At 42.2% G+C, this 23,069-nt stretch overlaps 1 protein-coding gene across 4 annotated transcripts in view; it reads left to right on the top strand.

Annotated features, from left to right (window-relative positions):
* The window catches only part of zbtb16a (zinc finger and BTB domain containing 16a), a 104,955-nt gene extending 82,123 nt beyond the window's left edge, over positions 1 to 22,832 (top strand). For 2 of the 4 annotated variants that reach the window (XM_079585450.1, XM_079585451.1), the window contains exons 5-7: positions 15,416 to 15,586; positions 19,541 to 19,708; positions 21,232 to 22,832. In XM_079585450.1, coding sequence (XP_079441576.1) covers positions 15,416 to 15,586; positions 19,541 to 19,708; positions 21,232 to 21,461 — 569 coding nt within the window. In that variant the 3' untranslated portion in view covers positions 21,462 to 22,832. Of the gene's footprint in view, positions 1 to 15,415; positions 15,587 to 19,537; positions 19,709 to 21,231 lie in introns of all 4 variants that reach the window. The other 2 variants (XM_079585449.1, XM_079585448.1) reach the window with 1 other exon arrangement.
* Positions 22,833 to 23,069: the final 237 nt, after the last annotated feature.

Genomic DNA, 23,069 nt, shown 5'->3' on the forward strand with positions numbered 1-23,069 from the left:
CTAACGGAGTTGAGTTGTGAGCTCAGGTAAGAGCCATTACGCCATGGAGGCTTGCCCTTATCAGTTAATAGCAGGTTTCCAGAGACTAGGATTGTTTTGATAGATGACACCTGGTCACTCACTCACAAGTCACACAAAGCAGAAGAAATGAAATGCTAGGCTAGATAAGATATCAGTGAAAATACTCAACCATTGATTGCTCAGTCATAAAGGGTGGGTTCACGGCGGTCCGAGTTAATCTTTCCTCCTGTTGTAAAGACACAGAACCCAGAGCTGCATTGAGTTCAGATGCAGGCGTGAGTGCCTCAGTTTTGGTGCGTTCGTGTTGAAAATGAATGGAATTGTCCTTTATTCGCATCTGTGGGTGGAAAAATGCTCTTCATTCATTTTTTTGGTGTCCTGCTGATATAATAAGATGTTTGGATGTTTCTGTTTACTTGGGAGTTTTTTTTTACACACACACCCACAAAGAGAAGAATAAAGGAATGCCGTTAGGGTCTTTCATCCCCCCCGTCGCCCTGTAGGAGTGGGTGTCTGTTTACAGTCCGGCTCAGAGGGTTGGCTGTGCGGCCCGGTGCTGACCACAGTCCCAGAATGTGATTGATTATGTGGGGTTTATGCCATTGAGAACCTTTCAACGGCTCCATGGGTCATGGGGTCATCTCATCTGCAAATCTGCTTCCTTTTGTACAGTGAGACACAAAAAAAACCTTTTTCTTTACCCTGGGAAAACGGGGGATGGGAATGTCAATTAAACAACTCTGTCTCTTTCCACTTATTGCTTATTTTAACAGACTCAGTCTGAAAATTCACATGGCAGTTTTCTTTGAAGCACTTTAAAAATGTTGAAGAAATTTTGGCTGTGTAAGAGGAATAGTGACGTTAAAAGGATTATAATAGATATCTTCAGATAACTGTGCTTATATTTACAGAGCTGGCAGCAACATGAAGCTAGATTATAAAATCATGCTCGAATATGTAAAGGATCTAACTGCAATTAATTTTTTTTATGTATATATTTGATCTTGTTTAACTAATTCCTAATCAGTGATAGATTTCACAGTTAAAGGAGACATTTTGTCAGATTTTTGCAATCATTTTCTATTATCCTCAATCTAGGTTGCATTACACCCAACTATAAATCTTGATAAATAGAGAGTGAGAATGCTTCAGGACAGTGTAATTTAGAAAATGTGCCCATCCATGGCTTTTAGGCTAGGCTCAGGTCTTTGTGGTCATACGCCCTGGATTACACTTTAACCCCAGGGAAGGTCTCTAGGCGAGGTGAAAGGCCAGTGCCCTCGTTTGGAGGAAAAAAAAAGAAAGTCCTCTCGCTCTCTCTCTCCTCAGGAATGCTGTGTCTTCTCACCCAATAAGCTCGGTTAGGGATTTTAGCACTGATAAACATTCACCTGAGACCCTCAAGAGTCACACCCTGGGCGCAAGGTCTTGTTTGAGATTTCTCTCTGTCGCAACAAACAGATTGCGGCACGCATTCCTCATACAGGCGTCGTTTCTATCCACTCTCGTAGAAGGTGGCGCTTCTTCTGTTTAGGTGTATGTGCCATTAGGGCTCTCAAAGGACCCCAGGGAGTCAGACTAACCCTTCAGAAGAATGTGTGGCGTACAGGCCGGTCTGGTTTTAGATACAAGAGTCTTATCCTGTGTTTGCTGTAATTTGCAGGGCTCAAGGTCTATGAGATATATAGCCCTGAGAGAGGCCAGAGACTCCCAAAGCGCGCCTGATTTGTGGCAGGCGGAGGGAAGGCACTTGGGTATACAAACATTGATAGTAAAAAATGTAGTCTAGTTGATGTGCATTTATTTAATCCACTCTGTGCGTTTAGTCACCCTGTTCATATTAAACCAATAATAGCAAAATATTACTCTTGGTTTTCTTCATTTTTTACAAAGTAAGCCACTTCCCAGCATCCGAATGAAAGTAAAAGGGTCAATTCGTGTGAAACGAGTGAGAAACTTGCCGTTTAACGAGCAGTTTTCATGTGTGGAATAGCACGCGCTCCTATGTTATCCATACGCTGAGAGGTCATCTGAGGTCTGTCTGCATCTTAACTCGAAGCTTGTGTGGCTGCTGCTTATGAGGGGCAGGTAGAGCTCCCCCTGCTGGACATCAAACTGGCAGTGCACTTGACATACTCAAGCCTCTCATCCTGTTCTTATTTCCTTCTTTATCAGTCGCTTATTTTTTCTTAATCTAATCCGCTGACTTTATTTTTGTACATTGAATATGTACAAAAGACAAAAAAGTTACTTTCGTATTTCAATACAGCATGTTAGTATAAATGCACTTCGGCAATAATAGAACAATCATTCGGGTACTTTGTTAAACCACCATGCACCATGTTAATCCTACGTTCGTTTATGAACAACATCCATTGATATTTTTCCTCATGTGGCTCTAAATAAAGCAAGCATAATTGAAACCAAGTCGTCAACCTTGAATATGACAGATAAAGGTGCACACTAGATATGTTGTGCGGCGCCATCGATTTGATTTGATTTTGTCACTCTTGCTGTGTTTCTCTGTATCTCTTCTCTCTCTCTCTCTCTCTCTCCTCACTCGCTGATTCATTCTCAGGTCGGCAGTGGCACATGGATGCGCAGCGCATTGTGAATTCACGGAATGACATTTGTGACCACGGGCTCTTTGAAAATATCGCTGTTCTAGTACCTGACTGTCCGTTAATATGATTCCAAAGCGCATCCCTCACATATAAGAAGTCAATGTGAAATAAAAATACAGAGCCAGACTTCCTTTATGATTGAAAAGGAGAGATTGTATATAACAGTTTTCTTTTTTGTTTAATAGCAAGTGATGTGCCAGGAAGCTCGTTTTTTTTTTTTTTTTCTGCAGCGGTGGGATGCTGTTTTGCTTGTATGTGCTTGGAATAATAAGATATCACCGTAAGATCTTATTTGACGGCACTCTGCACTTCTGTCCCATGACAAATGCTTTGATGATAATCAGGCGGCAGGACTGGAGGTCAGCCAGGATCTCATTGGGAGTGACCCGTGGTCGGCGAAATCTATCTGTCAGACTAGTTCCTCACATCTGTGAAAGATGTTGTTTGTGTGTGTTTTGTGAAATGTGTTTGGGCATGCAAAGCCTTCGTTCCTTTTTAAAAGCTCATTACTGGAGAGATAGTGAATTAACAGGTGTTAACACACAGAATAAATGACAGGCTGATGAAAGCATCTCCTCCAGTATCGAATGTAAATTAATTAGATTCTATCTAAATTAAACACGCCACGGAATCATCATGGGGTGACGGGGCCTTTTTGAACATTTTGGTGGGCTCGAGTTTTACGAACTGATGTTTTTTCTTTCTGTGGTTTTTGCCGTTTGAAGCGCTAAGCTCCTGATTATTTTCCCACGGACCCTTTAAGCATCTCCAGTTGTCTAATGCATCCTCTAATGCGCTCTAACAATGAAAACATCTTTTCGTTTATTGCTGTTATTTTAAGCCCTCCGATTTCACCAAGGATTTTTACCTGAGAGTGTACAGCGCACGTCTGCCGCGCTTGGTGGCCGCAAAGCCAGATCAATTGGCTTTCTAATGGAATTAAAAAGAGGGTTGAAGTGATCGAGGCAGACCTCTATATTAGTTGCTTCAAAAGCGTTTCCCCCAGGCCCCTCTTTTTTTTTCTTTCCTCCCCGAGCACTGATGCCGCTTGATCGACACACACTTAATCTATAAATAAAGTCTTTTCTTTCTTCACAAAGACTTTGCGGTTTACTGTTTGTCCTCAAGGTCAGGGTCAGGCTGTTCTGAAAAGACATGTCCCAGTGATCATTAGGAAAATAACCTGGTCCTAATTGAGACGGGCAACTTCTGTCAGCTGTTTGAGAAAAGAGACTTTGAATTTCCCTTTCTCCTGCGCTGATTTCCCTTGCTGTCTCTCTTTTTTCATTCTCATTTGCAGTGACTTGCTAATAGACAAACAAATGCATGTTGGGAATAAAGGCTTTAGCACCTGCTTCTATTAAACTGTCAGTACATATTTTTGTGAACAGATAAAAAGTACGGTACAGTAGTCGAGTTCCTCCGATAACAGAAATGCTTGCGCTCTCGGCGAGCACCACATGACCTTGATACGCTTGTTTTCCCGAGCGATCTCGAGACGTTTAGTCACAACATCGTTTCTCATTTCATTCTGTTGTTTTGTTTATGGTGCCCGAGAGTTGGAGAAGACACTGTCTGTTGCCCTATAACGCCACTGGCCTCCAATTTATGGAGCATGTTGATTGCCTTCCATTTTCTCATTTGAGTCTCCCTGTGACAGAGAGAGCCTTCACGGTCGCTAGGCTAAGCATTCATTCTTAATGCTGAATTTAAAGCACGCAACCCTGTAAAGGAGCCCAACAAAGCGAACTTGTGCGCGCCATCGGGAAGGTGATTTCGCTGGGCAACAGGCTCGTTCATCGGCCCTCATTTCCTCTAAGAGCTACACAAAAGCCTACATTAAGCTGGAAAGAGGCATGCCAGTCCTATTATTCTTAATACCTTTATCTATATGTGTTATTTGGCCAAGCTTCTCCAAATGCATTTAAATATTATTAACATTGGCGCTGCTTAATTTTTTTTTCCCCTCTTTTTTTCACAAGCGGATCATGGCCCACCACCACCCCCCTGCCGTAATGTTTTTGTAGCCGCACGGCTTTAGAGTTCCATTCTCATTCCTGTCGTCTCAGAAAACAAAACAAACTCCTGTTCCTGTCAGTTGGGTCAGAGATAGGGGCAGCGGTGGGGTGGTGGGGGTGCAACAGCTAAAAGCCTTTTGTCCAGTGGGAAAGACTGTGTCAGCGGCCAGTGAGAAAAGGGGCTCCGGTCATTTGGCCACAGTAAAAAAACCAAAAGTGTAAAGATTAGGGACGTAAGGGGTCGAGGTAAAAGCCTATGACTAATGTGGCTGGTCATTCACAGCTCTTGCCACATTGTTTGTCCACTGTCCAGATGGTCACCGGGAATAAATCGCAATGAGAGAGGGAGCTCAGTGGATTGCTAGATTTGACTTCCTGTCTGATTATCGTGTAGTGAGGAAAGTCACTTGCCTTTTATTTTTCGAACACTTTTTTTAGATCGGCATTAGACAAAAAGTCACCCGTGGTATAATTTTTTCAGTAGGAACATGTTTCGTCCACTAAAGCTATGGCAGACCGCCCGTATGAAGTCAAAACTTTCGATACAAATACTACTAGTGTCTGTATTTTTATACACAGTTTGGCATCAGCTAGAAATTTTTATTTTTTATTTATGCTCACTAAGGCAGCAAAAATACTGCATTTATATATTACAATGTATAAATATAAATTAATATTTATGAAATATTTTTACAAAAAAAAATTCAATTTTAATATATTTTAAAATGATTTGTGATGGCAAAGTAGATTTTTCATTCTTCCGTGTCACATGATCCTTTAGAAATCATTCTAATATGCAGATTTGGTGCTCATGAAACCTTTCTATTATCAATGTTTAAAACGGTTGTGCTGCTTACTATTTTGTTTTGGGAAACCATGATGAAAAATTCAGAATTCTTTCATGAATAGAAAGTTCAAAAGAGCAGCAATTATTTGAAATAATATAAATGATTTGTCATTTTATATATGTCTGAACTGTCACTTTTGATCAAGTTAAATAACAGAATAAAAGTATGAATTTCTTTATTTAAAAAATTACTGACCCAAAAGGTTTGAACAGTAGTGCATTTAAAGTTTGTTTGCCTGCTAAATTAATTTCAAGCATTTGGGCCATAAGACTTTAGATCACAGTTTTTAAGATCACGTGAAACAAAATTCAGTCTTGTCCAGACTTTTGTACAATAAACTTGACACGTGAACACTGAAAGCTGCACAGTGTGTCAAATCGCTCTTTATTGTTGTCATCTCTTTGATCACTGGAGGGTGTGAGATGTTGGGAGGCAGGAAGATTTGCAGACAGGATGACGGAGGCTGGTACTGCTGAGCTGCTGGACAGTACGGCACCCTGGTAGATCTTAGAGGAATATAGCGTTGTTGTCCGTTTATCCGCACGCTCACAGCTGGCCGCTTCTTGATGTAAATCTATCACCTGCGGCTTACTGCATTTGCTGCAAAAACCTGGATGCATTTTACATTCAATCAGGTTTGAGGTTAACCAAAAACATACCAGTTATGGAGAATTATACACATACATCACATTTGATAGACCAAAGTGCAAATTTTATCGATCACCCAAAGCTTGTTTAGCAATTACAGAATATTCCGTATTCTATTCATACATGCAGATTCAAATAAGCTTGTATGTCTGATATGTTGAACAGATTAGTAATTCGTCTTAGCATTGACATTGATTAAATAAATCGCGTTAAACCGTCTTAAAAGATTAGCAGGCGTTCCATTATGAGCAAAAATAGATAGGGATCAAAGGGAATCGACAACAGTAAACAAACATTTTACCATTTTAAGGAAGGGGGGAACAAACAGGACCCTCAAATTACCTTCCTAGTGCAGATCTTCTTTATAGTGGCAGTTTGTCATTTGGTGGAACAGTATAATTTATTTTCATCCTCCTGATGTGTTTCCCAGTAATGGCTTTGCATAGAGACCGTTTCTGCATACGCCCAGAGGGGGAAAGCTCACACACATGCATACACATACAAACTCTCTCTCTCTCACTGTTCTTCCCCCCTCAATCACGTCGAATAACACCACACAGCCTGGTTTTCAAATGTGGAACATGTAAACATCAAGCCTTATTCAGTGCATTCATCATTTGCATGCATCTAATATCCAGAGTACAAATTAGTTGCCAAGCACTGAGAATGTCATTAAAATTCAATAGTTTTGTGCTAGATATGTTTATCCTGCATCTTTTGCATTTTATACATTTAGATGAATTTGTGTGTGTGAAGATTATTCACATGGAGCCATATGAACAGTTTTTGATCAAAGCAACTGTGTAGGGTTGGTAGCACAGAGTGACCCCTAATGGCCAGAGTGCAGTATGGCAATCCTGTGCAGGGCTCATGTGTGGCGTATGAGGGACACTGAACTGACACCCTTGGCAACCACTCGCCCGGTTGCCACGGCCAAGCAAGCAATTCGGAAGCCAGCTGTACTGCAGGAGCTGTTCCTTCTCATTTGCAGTTCATTTATCTCCCATCTCCGCAAGCCTCGCCAGCACACACACATACACACACACAAACTCCCACTGGTAACCTCATCTCCATTGTGCCCAATCAACTGTGGAAAGTAAATGGCATCTCTCTCCCCCTTTTATTCATTCAAAATAACTCGCACATGCACCCGGCATTGCCGCGGCCATCCTTCATACAATACCACAGATGTAGAGACACTAGCTGATATACACGCACACAATTGAAATTGCCTCTGAAGCTCCTGTCAATAAAGTATTGTCAGATGTAGCCTGCAATGAGTAAATTACATGCATTACTAAAGCTGTGTATGACAGTCGCTTCGCTTACACATGTGGTGACTGCTACGTATCGATTGTTATATTTAAATTCAGCAGCTGTGTTTGATGAACGCATGTGTAAGGGAAGCACTTGTGTGTCAGCTTGTCAGATGCAAAATCATTTGATGAAGCATTTAGGAAATAAACGTAAGAGCCCCCAAGCCAAAAGCTTTGTTCAGACAGACAGCAATAGATTTTGTTGTTGTAGCTGCATCTGACTCAATTTTTTGTTTGTATATTATGTAAAAAAAAAAAATCTTTTAAATACATTTTTTTTTTATAGGCACAATATACCCATAGACACAATATGCAGTATATTATGAATTTGTATATATATATCAATTTAAACAGAATTATATATTTATAAAATATTTACTTGTTTTTTTTTTATCATTGTTTTTATACAGTTTATTTATACAGTTTTGTAAAGACATTCTTAATCCGCACAGTTTCTATCTGTCTGTAAAACCAGTATTTAAGATGAAGTATTTACATTGAAAATGTTTTGAAGGTCATTTCAGTCAGACATTAGTGTCATTCACAGTGCTTTTCTCCATCTAGTTCGAGTGGTAAATGGACGAATGAGTGAGCTGTTTCGGACATGACACGGGCATGAATGTGTAAATACAGTAATGCTTCTCCTGTCAGATGTGTTGAGTTGAGCACACCGGCGAGATGGCATGATGGACATCAGCAGAGGCATGATTTCCAGATTTCAGTCCTGTTTGACAGCTACTCTCTTCTGTCGGTGTCCTGCTGACGCTTAAGTCATTACTATGGCAACCCATGTGGATATAGCAGATATTGACTTGTCTGACTGTCTGAACAAACACCTCTGATTTCATCACTTGCACTATGACAGCACAGACACTAAAGAAAAACGAATCTGATTTATGTGCACGGTGAACGCGAGAGCACGCGAGAGTCACACAAATCCAGATTTCTGCGCGTGTCGTCGGCTTCAGAGAGCAGATGAGCTTTAGTTATTATGGGACTCATCAGCACTGTAAACTTGAGAGAGCTCCAGACATCCTCCAGACACTCTCACCTCCTTGGTATGAATCGTCCGTATCTCATTCCCTGCACTAATTCCAATTTAATTGCCAGTGGCCTGAAGCCTCCTCAATAGGAGTAACAAATGGTTTGATTTTGTAGACTTCATCAGACTGCATTTTAAATGCGACACTCACCCCGCGCGAATGCCAATGAAGCAGAGGAGAGGCTGCCTGTTTACTAATTATCCTTTTTCTTACTGGGAGCCGCACTGCAAGGGTTGTCTGATTAAATCGGATTTGTGGGATAGGGGGGAAAAGCAAGCACGGTCCTCTGCTTTGTAAACGATCCTCATGCAAGGCAAGGGCCAGCCGTGCACTGTAAATTCTGTTCTCTTAAAGGGACACCGTGTCTTTTGTAGACCCAACGCAGGGGTGGGTCCACTCGTAAATTCCTCCCCTTACTTACCCCCCCCTCAGCGTTACAGTGTTTATGATCTTTTATCACTTCATCCATCAGGGCGGCAGGATGATTCAAATAGCGGCTCTCCAAACACGGACCATGATGTATAGGCTATACAGGTTGCAAGTCTCACTCTTAATATGATTTAGCAGCAGCTTCTCATACCTTTATTGAAGCATTCAAAAAAATTTACTTTATTATATTAAATTTTTACTTAACTTGTTCTTAAAGGAAATTATTACAAAAAAGTTACATCACACCCCTTTATTGTATTATTGCGCAGAAGTTACGTTGTCGTCATCAAAATGATGGAAGATTGGATGTACGATGTACTTTACACAGATAAGGTTAATAAGCGATTTTATCACCCTTGTCCTATGTTAAATGTATAGCGTTTAAGTGGCTATAATTTCAAAACTGTATTCTTCCAGGCCCATGTACGTCCAATTGTGGTGTCACGATATACCCGTATTGACAACAGGTCCGTGATATGAAAAAAATCTAATCTTGATGATATGTTAATACTCCACATACAATTATATCGTAAACAAACAATTCAGTAGCAGAAACTATTTGATTGACACTCCAATATAGTAGGTGGCAGTATTTTACCTTAAAACTGGTTGCCACCCTTCATGAGATGGACTAAAAGGAGCCAGTGACGATGACGCAGAGTGTAGCCAATACTGCCGCACAAAATCATGAAGTAAATGTCAGATGAAAGCGAGATTGCAACAAAATCGAACAATGTTGTTATAGCCCTAAGGTCCATTGTAGGTATTGTATCTAACCCGGAACTGTCCTGTAATCATCAAGAGGCATTTTTCGGCACCGCAGAACCATTCTCGCTTTTACCGAATCCTCTTTGCAGGCACGTTGAGCTAGTGTTGAAAGCTTACTTAATTATGAAGAATCTGCCTCCAACACCTGTCAAAGTCAATAGGGCCAATTTCTTCCATGTGGGCTTGTGAGTGATGAAGACATTTTCTCTGTCTAAATGGACACTGGAGAAACCATATGGTTCCATGACATTATCTTGAGGTAATTAATATGGCTTCTACAATGACATCTGGTGGCATTAATCTATCTGAGAACGCGGCATCTCGCCACGGCCGCCCGACACGAAAGTGAATTATCTGTAACTATTATTGGTGCAAAGTCTGGTACGGTACCATCCCCTGAATGAGAAGTAATATTTTCGGAGGTTTAACGCAGGTTGAACCGTCCTCATTCTTTCCCTTTCGAAGCGTCAGTTTAAGCCTTTTAAATGCAGTCTGCCATTGTAATTCTCATTTTAAAAAGCCACCACTTGAGATGAAAACCTGTTAAATCAAATAGCGTATTTTACACGTCCCCCTGTCGGGTGTCATGTATTTGTAAGGCAGACCTTCGGAGACCAATGACACTTTGATAGTAACACAGAAAATGTTATTTTGTTTCTCCCTCTCTCTCTCTCTCTCCCTCTCTCGCTGTCTCCCGTCTCACCATCTCTCCTCCTGTTAGATCAATAAACAATTCATTGAAGCTCTTTTCTTTGCTTTTCTTGTCAGAGGCACAGAGGCGTTTTGAATGCATTAAGGCAGCGCTCTGTGCTGTCACACGCTCTGTATTCCAGACCAAAGCTGTCAGTCGTTGCCCTCCCTTCCTCACCAGCCCCCTCTGAAAGCCTCAGGCTCCTCTAATGCCACATTATGCCCAGCCACTCTCCCGGATTACATGGATGTGCAGTCCTCCTGTAGTCTGGGCTCATTAGGTGTCAGCCGGAGTGAGCGAGTGAATACCCTGGTCGGAGAGATGCTGCAGACATATCGCATCACACGCACATGCGGCCGCTGGAACAGCTTGTACCTGTTGACTTCCCAACAGCCTGTAGCACTCAGTCATAAAAACACTCATGTAACATCTCTCTATCAGTCTCTCTCTCTCTTCGGACTCAAAACCAGAGTCGAGCAGGAGAAAAATAGTCAGGAGAGAATAGACTAGCGATAATCAATTCTGTGAGTGCAAGACCATGGAAAAGAATGGGTCAGAAAGCCTTTAGATGTGGCTTTACCCCTCAGACCTGGAGCCCTTTGGTAATGCGCTCCCTATAATGCTCACATTTATACATCCCAATTATAATTAAGATGCAGTCCCCATGAAAATCATTACACTGCTCAAAGGGGTTCTCGTGACTAATGTTCTCAGTATGCCGCACTATACACAGATATGCTTGCTTGCAAGCGCAGTAGGAAATGGTAAATTTCTCTTGATAGCCCCATTTCACACTGAGCCAAAGTTCTGTGTTTTGCACATTATACTAATTGTGGGACTAAATATTTGGGCTTTCTTTTGAGGCTATGTGCACCCCCCGTGTACGTTAAAGGGGTTGTATAGTTTTGGCACCAGTCTGACCATATTGTCACGCCCTCCTGAGCCCCCGCTAGCACCCATTGTCCCCAGGCTCAGCGGGGCTGCCAAGGCGCCCCCTCTGCCCCGCAACTCCCGGGCAGCCCTACCCCCCACCTGGCCCAAACATTTACCCCCATGACCCCTGCTCCCTTCCTGCTTTCAGACCTGAACTTCTCTCACAAGCTTCACACATACCATACAGTCTTAGTGTACATATACTCCATGGCTCTGGCTTTCCCGGCACTCACGTATGACACAAATCTGTGTGCTTTGCTGACACATCTAATCTGTCTGGCTGCCTTTCTGTCTGGATGTACTCTTTGTACATGGTTATTTTCTTTTTTAAATACATTTTTAATTGAGCACATAATTTTTATTGGGGATGCTGTTAAATGCATAGGTCTATATTTATTACACTATCACTCTTTAGTTGAGTCAATTTCAGTGACTCAAATAAATGAGTCACTGAATCATTTATTCAAACAATTTATTCAAAAACACTGAGTCTTTGAAGGAGTCATTGAATTGTTCACTAAACCAATTTGTTCAAACACACGTATTGATTCACGAATGGAATCCATGACTGTCTTTGAATACATCAATGCATCATTCACTCAAATGATTCATTCAAAACATACGGATTCAGTTAACACGCTGTCGTTGATCGTGGTTTGACTTCATATGGCACCATTTTTTTAAGCAGAACAAAAATTGACAAAGTAACTGTTGATATTGTGTCTAAAACCTAAGTTGCTCAATATAAACTTCATGTTTATTGAACTCTTGTACAAATGTAATCGTGGTTTTATTACAACTCAAATCCATGCTTATTGTTCATTTATTTAATAACTAGTCATGTAACACATGAGGTGTTGTACAGCCAGTTAATCATGGCTGCGAAATAAACCCCTTCAGGGTGATAAAAGACCCATCTGGTGACTGTACATGTATCCCTCACTTGTTTGTATAAGAGTGTGCAATAATATAAAACCGAAATTCAATACGCTACCAGAACATGCCCATTGCACCACTGCCATCAGTCGCTGTTGATTCGCATCACATCAAATATATATAAGATCAAACATCAATATCCTGCATACTGTGCTCATCTCGGTAGTGCATTCCAAGTGGAGATGCAGAACAGGTGTGTCTCATAGTGCCAGGCTCTTCGCTGAGCAACAGGTGACATCTCACCTCACTGCAGTGGCAACAGACAGAGCAGCAGGAATTGTATTCCATCAGCACCGGCGAATTGAAACGCAAACTTAATTGACTTTGGTCTCACCAGCTTAGAATGGCTCTCCTTCTCCATGTGGGGTTTCTCAGAGCTGGCTTCGGCCCTGTGGGAAACTCAGTCACATCGTCTAACTCTCACATTAAGTTTTAATCACAGCCCTGTTCAGTTTGTTTGTGTAAAAAAACAGTTGCATTTGTTCTGTACTGAATTCTTAAATGAAATAATAATGATTGTATGTACATGAACTTTAAAGCCATCCATTCTAGTGTACTCCTAAATGTTGGAAAAATCTACTTTTAGCACATTTATGCATTTCTTTTTTTCCAATCAGATGCTCTCTAGAATGAGAAAGTCCCTCCCCCTGCAAACAAATGTGCATGGCTGTAATGTAACAAAGCCCTTCATTACTGTAAATGAGTCAACGCAGAACAGAAAAATGCTTTTGTCAAGTGGTTTCAATGGGTCTCTAGGTGATTGTGATTGTCTAAGTGTTATGTAGCGTTTTATGCCAGACATGGTTATCTTCTTAGTCAGGGATGATGCAGGCACACATTCTCACACCCACCCTAGAGTTTGGAGGTGTTTGCAGTGGTGGACACAAGCAGAACACCCCCATCACCTAAATGCTGTGGCACACCCGCTGTTAAGTAACGGCCAATGCATCTTCAGGGCCATTAACTTAAAACTGCGATGGAGCCAAGAGGCCCTTATAAATAGACACAGGAGTGGAGGTAAATTATGCCAAAATTCAGGCAGCAGGCAGCAGCAGCCAAAGCCAGTTCTCTATCCAGGTGTCACTTTGTCCAACTCAATTTTGCACTGTAATAGAGGCGAGTGGGTCAGCCACTTCTCTCTCTCTCTCTCTCTCTCTCCAGTTCTTTTTCTCTGCCTTACCCTTCAGTACCTCACAGAAGAGTTTCTCCCAGCTAGGCCATTTACTTGTGACGCTCTTTACTTCACACCGAGGAACACTTAATTCCAGCTAACACCAATCACATGGACACTGCACTTCCCTTCATGGCTGCCGCTTTATCAACTGTCCCCCCCTGCCCTTCTTCTGTTCCCAAAATAGTGTTATTTCTTCAGTAGAAGTGTTCTTACCACTTGAGAAATATGATGCATCAAGGGGTGAACTGTAAAATGTGTTATTTGACTGGTAATGGAAACATAGTCCAAGTATATCCTTAAAACTAATATGCGATTATTCAAATATTTTCAGTAATATATATTTTTTAATTAATACTTATTTCTAATTAATACTATTCAGCAAGGACACGTTACATATACACATGAAGTGACATTTAAATACATTTTTAACGTTACAAAAGATTTATATTTTATATTTATAAAATAAACATCACTCACTTTCTATCCTTAGACTTTTCTAATTATTTGAGTGAAATAAAAATAGCATTTTATGTCATTGATCCGAAATGTGGCCAAATCTCAGAATATTGTAACATTTAAAAAAGAAAAGCCCAGAGTACATGGTCACTGATCGGGATTTTCTAAAAGGGGAATACTTGAAATGAAAAGTGGGTGAATTATCATCATTAAATCTTTCAGTCTCCACTAATGTGGGATTTTAAGAGCAATCACGGAGCAGCACTGGTGATGTGGCTTAGTCTTTCCCTCCACCTCATCTAGACCCTTGAGCACCCTGGGTCAGAGTCCACCTAACCTCTCGCATTCCTCAGAGCCTTTCCTCCCTACCCCCCTGCCCTCTTTCCTCCTGTCACCCTGTCTTTCATCTCCGTCCACCCGCCCCCTTGAAAATTCACTTTTTATGTTTCTTTACAGCCTTTAGATTTGCCATGAACCTTCCTGAAGCAAACTTGCATTTCACAACCCCAAACTTCTTTGGGATTTTCTTCCTTAATCAATGCCCCCCTCGTTTTCATCGATAAACCGAGAGACGTAAGGAGTCATTAAAGATGGAGACAGCGAGAGGGGGAGGGAGATGGCTGGGCCGAGAGAAAGCCAGAAGGAAGGCTTGTCAGTATTTATTTGCAGAGAAGCAGCAATTTAGCTGCACTGTCTGAGATTTAAGAACAGGAATAGTCGTTTCTCTCGCTCACCTCAAACTCCTCCTCTCATCCTCTCATCCTCTCAATCGCTCCCGTTTTTTTTCTCCAGCAAATGCTGATTGATCGAGCTTTATGAACACGAGACTGGGGCTCCTCATAGATTTTTAAATTAGTGGCAGCTTTGCCCCAAAGATGTGTTATCGACTCATGAAATAGAAGCGGAGCTTAAAACACTCCCACTTTCCCCAGAGTTTTCTAGAGCCTGATAATTGAAAAAAAGTGTGAAGTGTGAGTCTGTGTATTAGAGTTAAGCAAAAGAGAGGGAAAATTGTTCACTTTGCACCTTTTATCTCTTTAAACGCATAGGTATAAGTCTTTTTTTTTAGGAGTAGATGTCAATGATTTGGTAATATTAATTCTAGGTATATAACAGCTCTAGTCTTTTTGTCCTTTCAGTTTATCTGTCCGCTGACCTCTTGTGGCACTGTATTATATGTGCATCTCACCCTGTGGTACTGAATGAGATTCTCCTATTGATCCACTGAGACTGAGTGTATTTTTTTTAAATGGATCATTCTCTTTCAGCTTGATTGTCCAGTTTTTGCAGTGAACATGTGATACAGAAGAACCAGAGTTTCTGCACAACATGCATCGCCAAACTAATTTGCAAAAATAATGATCGTTTTTCTAAAAGGGATCAGACAAATAGAAAATACTCAATTAGTTGGGTCAGTTTTGCTGTGTTTAGCTTGTCAGGACACTTTAACATACAATGCTGTAAATGGTGTTGTACATGCATGCTAACATCTCTCTCGGTCTGTTCTCAGGATCCGATATGGCCATCTTCTGTTTGCTGTGCGGGAAGCGCTTCCAGACGCAGACGGCTCTGCAGCAGCACATGGAGGTCCACGCAGGCGTGCGCAGCTACATCTGCAGCGAGTGCAACCGCACATTTCCCAGCCACACCGCACTCAAGCGCCATCTCCGTTCACATACAGGTCTCTCATCAGCTCTATACTACTTCAGTTTCTGTCTTAACGTCACGCATTTGTGCATAAACCGACAGCCTCGGGAGCCACATTTTTGGAATGAATCAGAAATACTCATTTGATTCTTTGAAGGTTTATGCACATCCGTCAAGCCAAATGATTATACACGCTGAGATGTGATTCACCCTGTAGAGTGTTTAAATCAGGATCCTGGTACAGTCATTGTGTCGGCTCTTTTTCCCACCCGTCATCCCATCACCTTCTGGATGGAGGTGGATGGAATGAAGATAGCAGGCTGAAGTGACATGTCATTTAGCGAAAGGCCACAGCGCTGTGATGGCTTGTGACAGCCATCCCCAGTCGGGCTAGCCCTGCTATATGGCGGTTTCATCCCCATGTGGCCAGGCACGCGGCTGAGCAGATGCGACGACTCTGGAACGGTCTCCATTACTGTCTCCGAATATGAGACGCTGGAAATGAATCCCATTTTCTCCAGAAAGCCTTTTTCACCCTTCGTCTCTGACCTTAAATAACAGCCTGATGTGTCAGAGTTGCTTTACTTGGCGGCAGCAGGAATGAATATTTGAAGCGAAAGAGGGAGATGAGCAAAGCCCGCCTGTTTACAGGCTGCCCGGCCGTTATTGGGCGGCTGATGGTACAAGACGGCCGAGCGCTTACTGTACTCACTTGTCCTCGTCGGACTGCACATCGGAGCCGACGCTCCCGCCTGCACGCATAAATGTCAACGGTCTGCTTTGCCGCAGACAAGGCGGAGGGAGATAGAGGCTGTGGCGCAGCGTCGCGCTAGTTTGAACCCAATTGTCTGTGGGCGTGTATTAAATTACAATGAGCGCTAGCAAGCACCCCGTTTAATGTGATGTGGGGGCTTTTGTCAAGAAGCTGAAAGGGAAAAACTGCTATTGGCACTTGCAAAAACCACCGAAAATAAGTCTCTGATTTTTTTTTTAAAGAGGACAAAAAGGGAAGACTCACTGCTCGCGTTTAATTCTCCTTTGATCTTCTTAATCTCATTCACAGTGTATTTTTTAATGCTGGAAACTGAGTCGCAGATATGATAAGCACTGGATATTCCTCAGAGCCGTGTTTCCCAACCCTTTTATCTTATTTATTCCCACAACACCATCAATAGGGCTCAAGTACCATTTCATCAATACCACACCAGAAATGTTTAACTTACTTGGTAGTATATCATCTAGCATTAACGTAAATACAACGTTAAAATCGCCATTAGTACATTGATTTACTTAAAAAACAATCACTGCTTTGTTACTCACCAAGTGGCCTATAATACAACTTCGTTTGCCTTTCAACCATATACTTTCTCAAAAACGTTCTGTTTCTGTGCTTTGTGACGTAAAGTAGGAGAATATAGTTAATGGTTTTGAAATGTCGTCCTCAGAAATCAGCTTCTCTCCGATGTCTTGAAATGTCAGCTTTACCATCACAGGAATAAGTTACGTTTTAAAATGTATCAAAATAGAAAACAGTAATTTTATATTGAAATATATTGCCGTTTTCACTGTATTGTTGATCAAATACATTCAGCCTTGGTGCATTAAATGAAAAGTGCACTAAATGCATAAAATTGTAGAATACTATATAATAATTTGACAACCCTTATTGTTTAAGTTGCATAGGTTAAAGTGAGCACAATCAATGTATTTTGTGGGATAAATCACAACTTTGCTGAAACAATGGCGCGATCGCTCGACGTATCCCTGATTTCCTCCAGGTGTGTGTGGTGCCCACTCAAAAATAACTTAAATGAGTGATTATGGCCCACACAGTCATTACTCAGTAATTCAAACCCAGTCATACCTTGTCCTAAATGCTGATGCGGAACCAATTTTAACAGGATTTCAGAGAATGATTACACGCGTTTCCGCTGATTTTAGAGAGGAATTTCTGTTCTTGAATGTACTTGCTCATGTACGTTTACAGGCGCACACAGTGTGAGCGAACGCTGGCATCCATTAGGGCTGATAATCATGGCAGCCCCCTCGCTCCCCCCCTCGATTCCGCATGCTGCCGGCCGTGCCTCGTTAATATTCCGTTGTTGTTCTGTGCTTGTGTTTTATTCGGAGCCCATTTTCCATCTGCGGCGGGTGTTTTGTGTCCGCAGCTGTGTTTGATAGTGCAGCCCAGTCGAGACCCTGGCAGTGATGGATCCTTGATTTACGCTGCTTAGCGCATAATGAACTCGGCCCCTGCCTTAACATAAGCCTTGGCCCTGCCAGGCGGCTGGCGGTGCCCGCAGACCCCGGCCAGGTACGCCACCGCAGCAGTCCCCTGGGGCACGGGGACGCAGGTGGCAGCCCCCAAGCTTTCCCGCCCTCTTTGTGCCTCGCAGCCACCAGACTTGCACACAGACACAGAAAGGAACCGAAGAACACGCTGTCGGTGACAGCATCTTGATCTATCACCTTGTATCTTTACTGCCTCAAAGCTTAATGTATTCCAAACAAAGCAAAGCCGCCAAACAGAATTTGATAAGCAAATTGCCTTCTGTTTATAGCAGTGACATGCTCCATTTACATAACAGGTAGCCTGAAAAAAAACACACCAGGCGATATGAATTTTGTGCCTTGTGGTATCGAAAGAGAGCTGTCACAAATTATTTTGTCAAATAAAGATTAAAGATGCTTTCACCAACGGGAAGAAACAAGCCTGCGGATTTAACTCATGGTTAGTTTTCTGGAGGCTAGCGCAGATGTCTTCGGTTGAAGAGCCAGCTTAGGCGCAATTAAAGTCAGGTGAATTTGGTGCGATTGCTATGCTCGTCGCGTGCAGGAGAGTCAGGGAGCGTGATGGATTGTGATCTCTTCTGCGGAGGGAGGCATTTTGAAGCGCCAAATTTTGTACAGCAACTGATAACTTCATGCACACAAATAAATACTGTCACTTTTATTGATTCCTGAAATGTATGGGGTTTTTTTGTTTTTACTGTTTCATCTCGTCGTCTTTCTTGCTCCCTGCATTTTTTTGTCTCTCCCATTACTGCCAAAGCGAAGACTGTGGAGCCCGAGCAGCCGTGTAAATGTGAGGCGTTTAGCTGCGTCTCGCCACAGAACGTGCCTGAGGAAATTGACATTGTCTGGTAACGGGAGGCGGCGAGAGTCTGAGCATGACAGTACATAACGAGAAATGCAATTTATTCCCAGGCACGGTGCCGCTCGGACAGCCAGATAATGAAACGCGTAGGTCATAGACGATGACTTAAACCCTTCGCACAGAAGTGAAATGCATTAAATATGGGGAACATTACACGCCTGGCAGAGTCGCGCATCTGTACGGAGAGAGAGTGATATATGGTTAGCTGATAGGGAGACACAGAAACGCAATTAGTGCAGAGAGCAGAAAAAGAAACACCCCCGCATATCATAATATCACTGATTACTGACCTCTGAATATCCATTACAGAGCAGGAAGACAGGATGATATAGGCGAGATGACCTATAATAGACAACTGGTGATGGTGTAATGGCTTAATTTAAAATAAATATAGTCCAGCTGTATATATTGCTTTGTGAATGGAGAAAAATCACTTGGGCTATTGTATTGGTATTTTTTTTATATACATTTTTGAAAATTGTCTAACTTTTATTCTTCAAGATTATGTTTTTACTTAAATCCATTTTTTTATTATGTTTTCTGACATTTTTCTGATACACATAGGAGAATAATTGTGCAAATAATCCATTGGATGATTGATTTCCAATGTGTATCAGTGTAAAACAGAGTATAAAGTCAGTGTAAACACTATTTCTTAAGCCCTATCAAAAGTATCACAACCAGCACAACAGCGCAACATTGCCATTCGTTGTCACTAGAGGTACAGAAATGACACCTTTTAGGTGTAATTTAGGGGTGAAATAAGGTGATTATTGTTTATGATTTCCATTAACTCACATGTACCATACTGACCGGACCTCTGTTTAGCAGGTGACCACCCGTTTGAATGCGAGTTCTGCGGAAGCTGCTTCCGAGACGAGAGCACGCTGAAAGGACACAAGCGCATCCACACCGGAGAGAAGCCCTATGAATGTAACGGCTGCGGCAAGAAGTTCAGCCTCAAACACCAGCTAGAGACCCACTACCGTGTCCATACAGGTACTGTGCACTCCTTCCTGTTTATCAGATTACAGACCTCCCTGGTTTTTAGTAACACTTTTGATCCAGTAACATGCCCTACTTAAATCACGTTAAGCGCTACAGTGGTATGTCGCAGCTTTCTGTTATCCTTGTCAGCAGGTGAGCATCATATCAGATCTTTAGATCACCGCTGCGGCCGATGCCAGTGTAGGCCATGCCTCTGTTTGGCTTCAGACCTGTGTAAAGAGCCCCCTTTCCTCTTGTTAAGGTGATATCTGATTGATTCTCACGTCTTGGCGCTCTGTAAAGCCCACACCAAAGGGCAGGTCATTTCCAGTGCTGTCAGCTCGCTCTTTGACAAGGGGATTAGTGCGGTACTGTAGAGACCAGGTCACACAACGGGCACCAAACTGTCCCCTCCTCTCTGCCACTCAAAAAAAACGATACCGTTAAGCCAAACTATCAAGAAAGCCTGTCAAATAATTGGCTTCTTTGGGGTGGGGATGGAGCAAAGCCTCGGCGGTGAGCACACAGCTCCCGAGATAACAAGAACAACGACAAGCTCACAGTCAAAGGCCACCGCATGCAAAAAGGGAGCCGCTTGATGAAGCATCGACATTGGCAGCACCGCTGGCTGTCGATGGCCAATCAATAACCCGGCTCCATTTGCAATTCATTATTGCCTGGTTATCTGAGGCTGCCCTGTTTACAGTGCAGTTAAAGTACACTGACCACACGTGCATGTATCACTGGAGTCCCGACGGTTTAATGACCGTCTCATTAGGGCATCTGCATACGCAGACGGACGTGACATTGCTCGAACCGCCGAGGTCAAGGTTCCTCAATCCCTCGGTTAAACAGAAGACCTGAGCAAACAGCGCAGAGACTTTGCATTTCCCAGGATGCCTTTACCCAACACAAGCATTCTTCAATCCTCAACTTATCAATGCTTTCCCTAGTGACATTTTTAAAGGTCAACGTTTAGATGACTTATTTTCACTGTCAGGGGAAATGTGCTGCGCTTTGCGTTAGTCTCTTTAAGAGGTTTCTTAAATAGCAACTTTCTGAACCAAAGACAAATTTGCTGTTTAACTATGTGGTTATTTTGTCCTATGCAACATTTACTGCTGTTCCATGTGTTTCTGTTTAGTTTTTTGTTTCTCAATGCTGCAAAATCATGTTGTACACTTCTGTTTTGAGACGATAGAGGGGACAATAGTTGTATCGACAAATATCCTAGCATTTGCTAATTAATTTAAAGTCTTTTAGTCTCACCAACGCTAAATTTATTTGATAAGAAACACAATAAAAAGAGTAATATTGTAAAATGTTAGTACCTAGTTATTACCCAGTTATTGTAATTGCTATAAGTACATAGTATGTACATGCGGAACAGGACTCTAAAATAAAGTGCAACCGCAATGTTGACTTTCCATGCAGATGAATATGCCTGTCTGTTCACAAATATAAAAGCAGAACCCAGTGTACAACATCTCTTGATGTGTCTTGCAAAGTCCTGACATTTTGTATTCTCTGTGCAGGTGAGAAGCCGTTTGAGTGCAAGCTCTGCCACCAGCGCTCCAGGGACTACTCGGCCATGATCAAACACCTGCGCACCCACAATGGAGCCTCTCCGTACCAGTGCACCATCTGCCTGGAATACTGCCCCAGCCTCTCCGCCATGCAGAAGCACATGAAGGGCCACAAGCCTGAAGACATCCCCCCGGACTGGAGGATAGAGAAGACTTACCTGTACCTCTGCTATGTCTGAAGGGGGGGGGAGATGGCGGGGAGGGAAGGGGAGTGGGAGGGCGAGGGGTTAAAGCACCTGGAAACACAGTCAGGAAATGGACGGATTTGTCGGATGGCAGAGTGTGAACAGGAACGAGAAAGACAGAAATCTTACCCATCAGTATCGCAAAAAAAAAAGCATCATGTTGTAGCCATTTTTCCGTTCACAGTAGGATCATATAGGAGGTTAATTCTCCACATGTCCGCTTAATATACTTAAATATGTCTTATATCAGTCAAACGACACACTTCAACAATGATCCCTCCTCTTCGTAAGGACGCCCTCTCCTGGTACACGATAGTAGTGTGAACGAGACACAGTGTTTATCTCTGAGTTGTCAGTGCACGAAGCACTTAGATCCGTCAGTGGTAACGTGCCAGTCAGGTACTCCACAGCAAATATGAACCGTCATGTTCATCAGGGTCATTACTGCAAACTGGGACGTAAGCTTCCTGCAAAACGTGTTCACGATGCCCAGCTTGACAGTCAGTGCGTAGATCCCTCCTATATGATTCACATTCATTAAGGGCTTATTGGTTTAACCAGTGTACAAATCAGCTAAGCTCTCAGTACTCTACTTATCAATGTCATTTCACTTTTTCTTTTTTTTTTCTCTCCTCTCGGCATAGCTTCGTACCGCATATTACAAGCTAACTTCACGACGACAGTTTTTGTTTGATGCTGATTTCTCAAGCGCCACATATCAAGTACATGTTCACGTCAGCTCTTTCCTTGCGCCCAAGTCTGAAAAGCAGTTAACCGTTTGAAACTTGGCAATACATACAGAACATCCATTACACACTAGACATCTAATCAACTGTTTATGCTGTTGTTATAGAGACCAAAATGATGACTAAAGCTGCTTTTGTCAGTGGCTTGTAGACAGAGCGGCACTGTGACTGTACTGGGGCTCGTCCGCACATATCCGTGTGTTCGCAGGTGGTCACAAGGCTCGGGAACGCCGGGATGAAAGAACAGAGCAGATCAACTCTTTTGGTTTGATTCCTTTTGCTTTGTCTGTGTTTCCTATTATTACCTTGATTTACTTCAGCACATCGTACTTGAATTACCTCGTTTTTTTTTTTTTTTTTTGTGACCTCATGTGCTAGTGTTTTAATTTTTCCTTTGTATATTTGATCGTTTGCTTTGCGTTTGTCCTTCGAGCAGGGGAGATTTGAAGTGGCGTGCGCTTTTAAGTACTTAAGAAATTAAGTGCCATGGTGAAGAGAGATTATTTGTCTTTTTGTTTTATTTTCTTTGCATTAATATTACCAAACTTGGTATTATGTTTTTTTTGTTTTACTAACCCTGCTTGTTGAAGAGCTTGTGGGTTTTTTTTTTTTTTTTTTTGTAAGCTACCTCTAAGTTTTGTTTCTTTTGGTTGTTTCGTTTGCAAAAAGCACATTATTGCGTTTTGCGTTATTGCAACTTCATCTCACGCTTTCAAGTGTTGTATGTCGGAAGCGACGAATATGAAAGGGTAAGATTTGCCTATAGGAAAAGTGGATTACAAAAAAAAAAGTCATAACTTTCCCTATCAGTCCCGCAACCCCTGTTAATGTTACCTTAAGAGCAGAAAAGAGATTT

The sequence above is a fragment of the Phoxinus phoxinus genome (assembly GCF_949152265.1).
Source record: "Phoxinus phoxinus genome assembly, chromosome: 17".
NCBI classification, from domain to species: domain Eukaryota; kingdom Metazoa; phylum Chordata; class Actinopteri; order Cypriniformes; family Leuciscidae; genus Phoxinus; species Phoxinus phoxinus.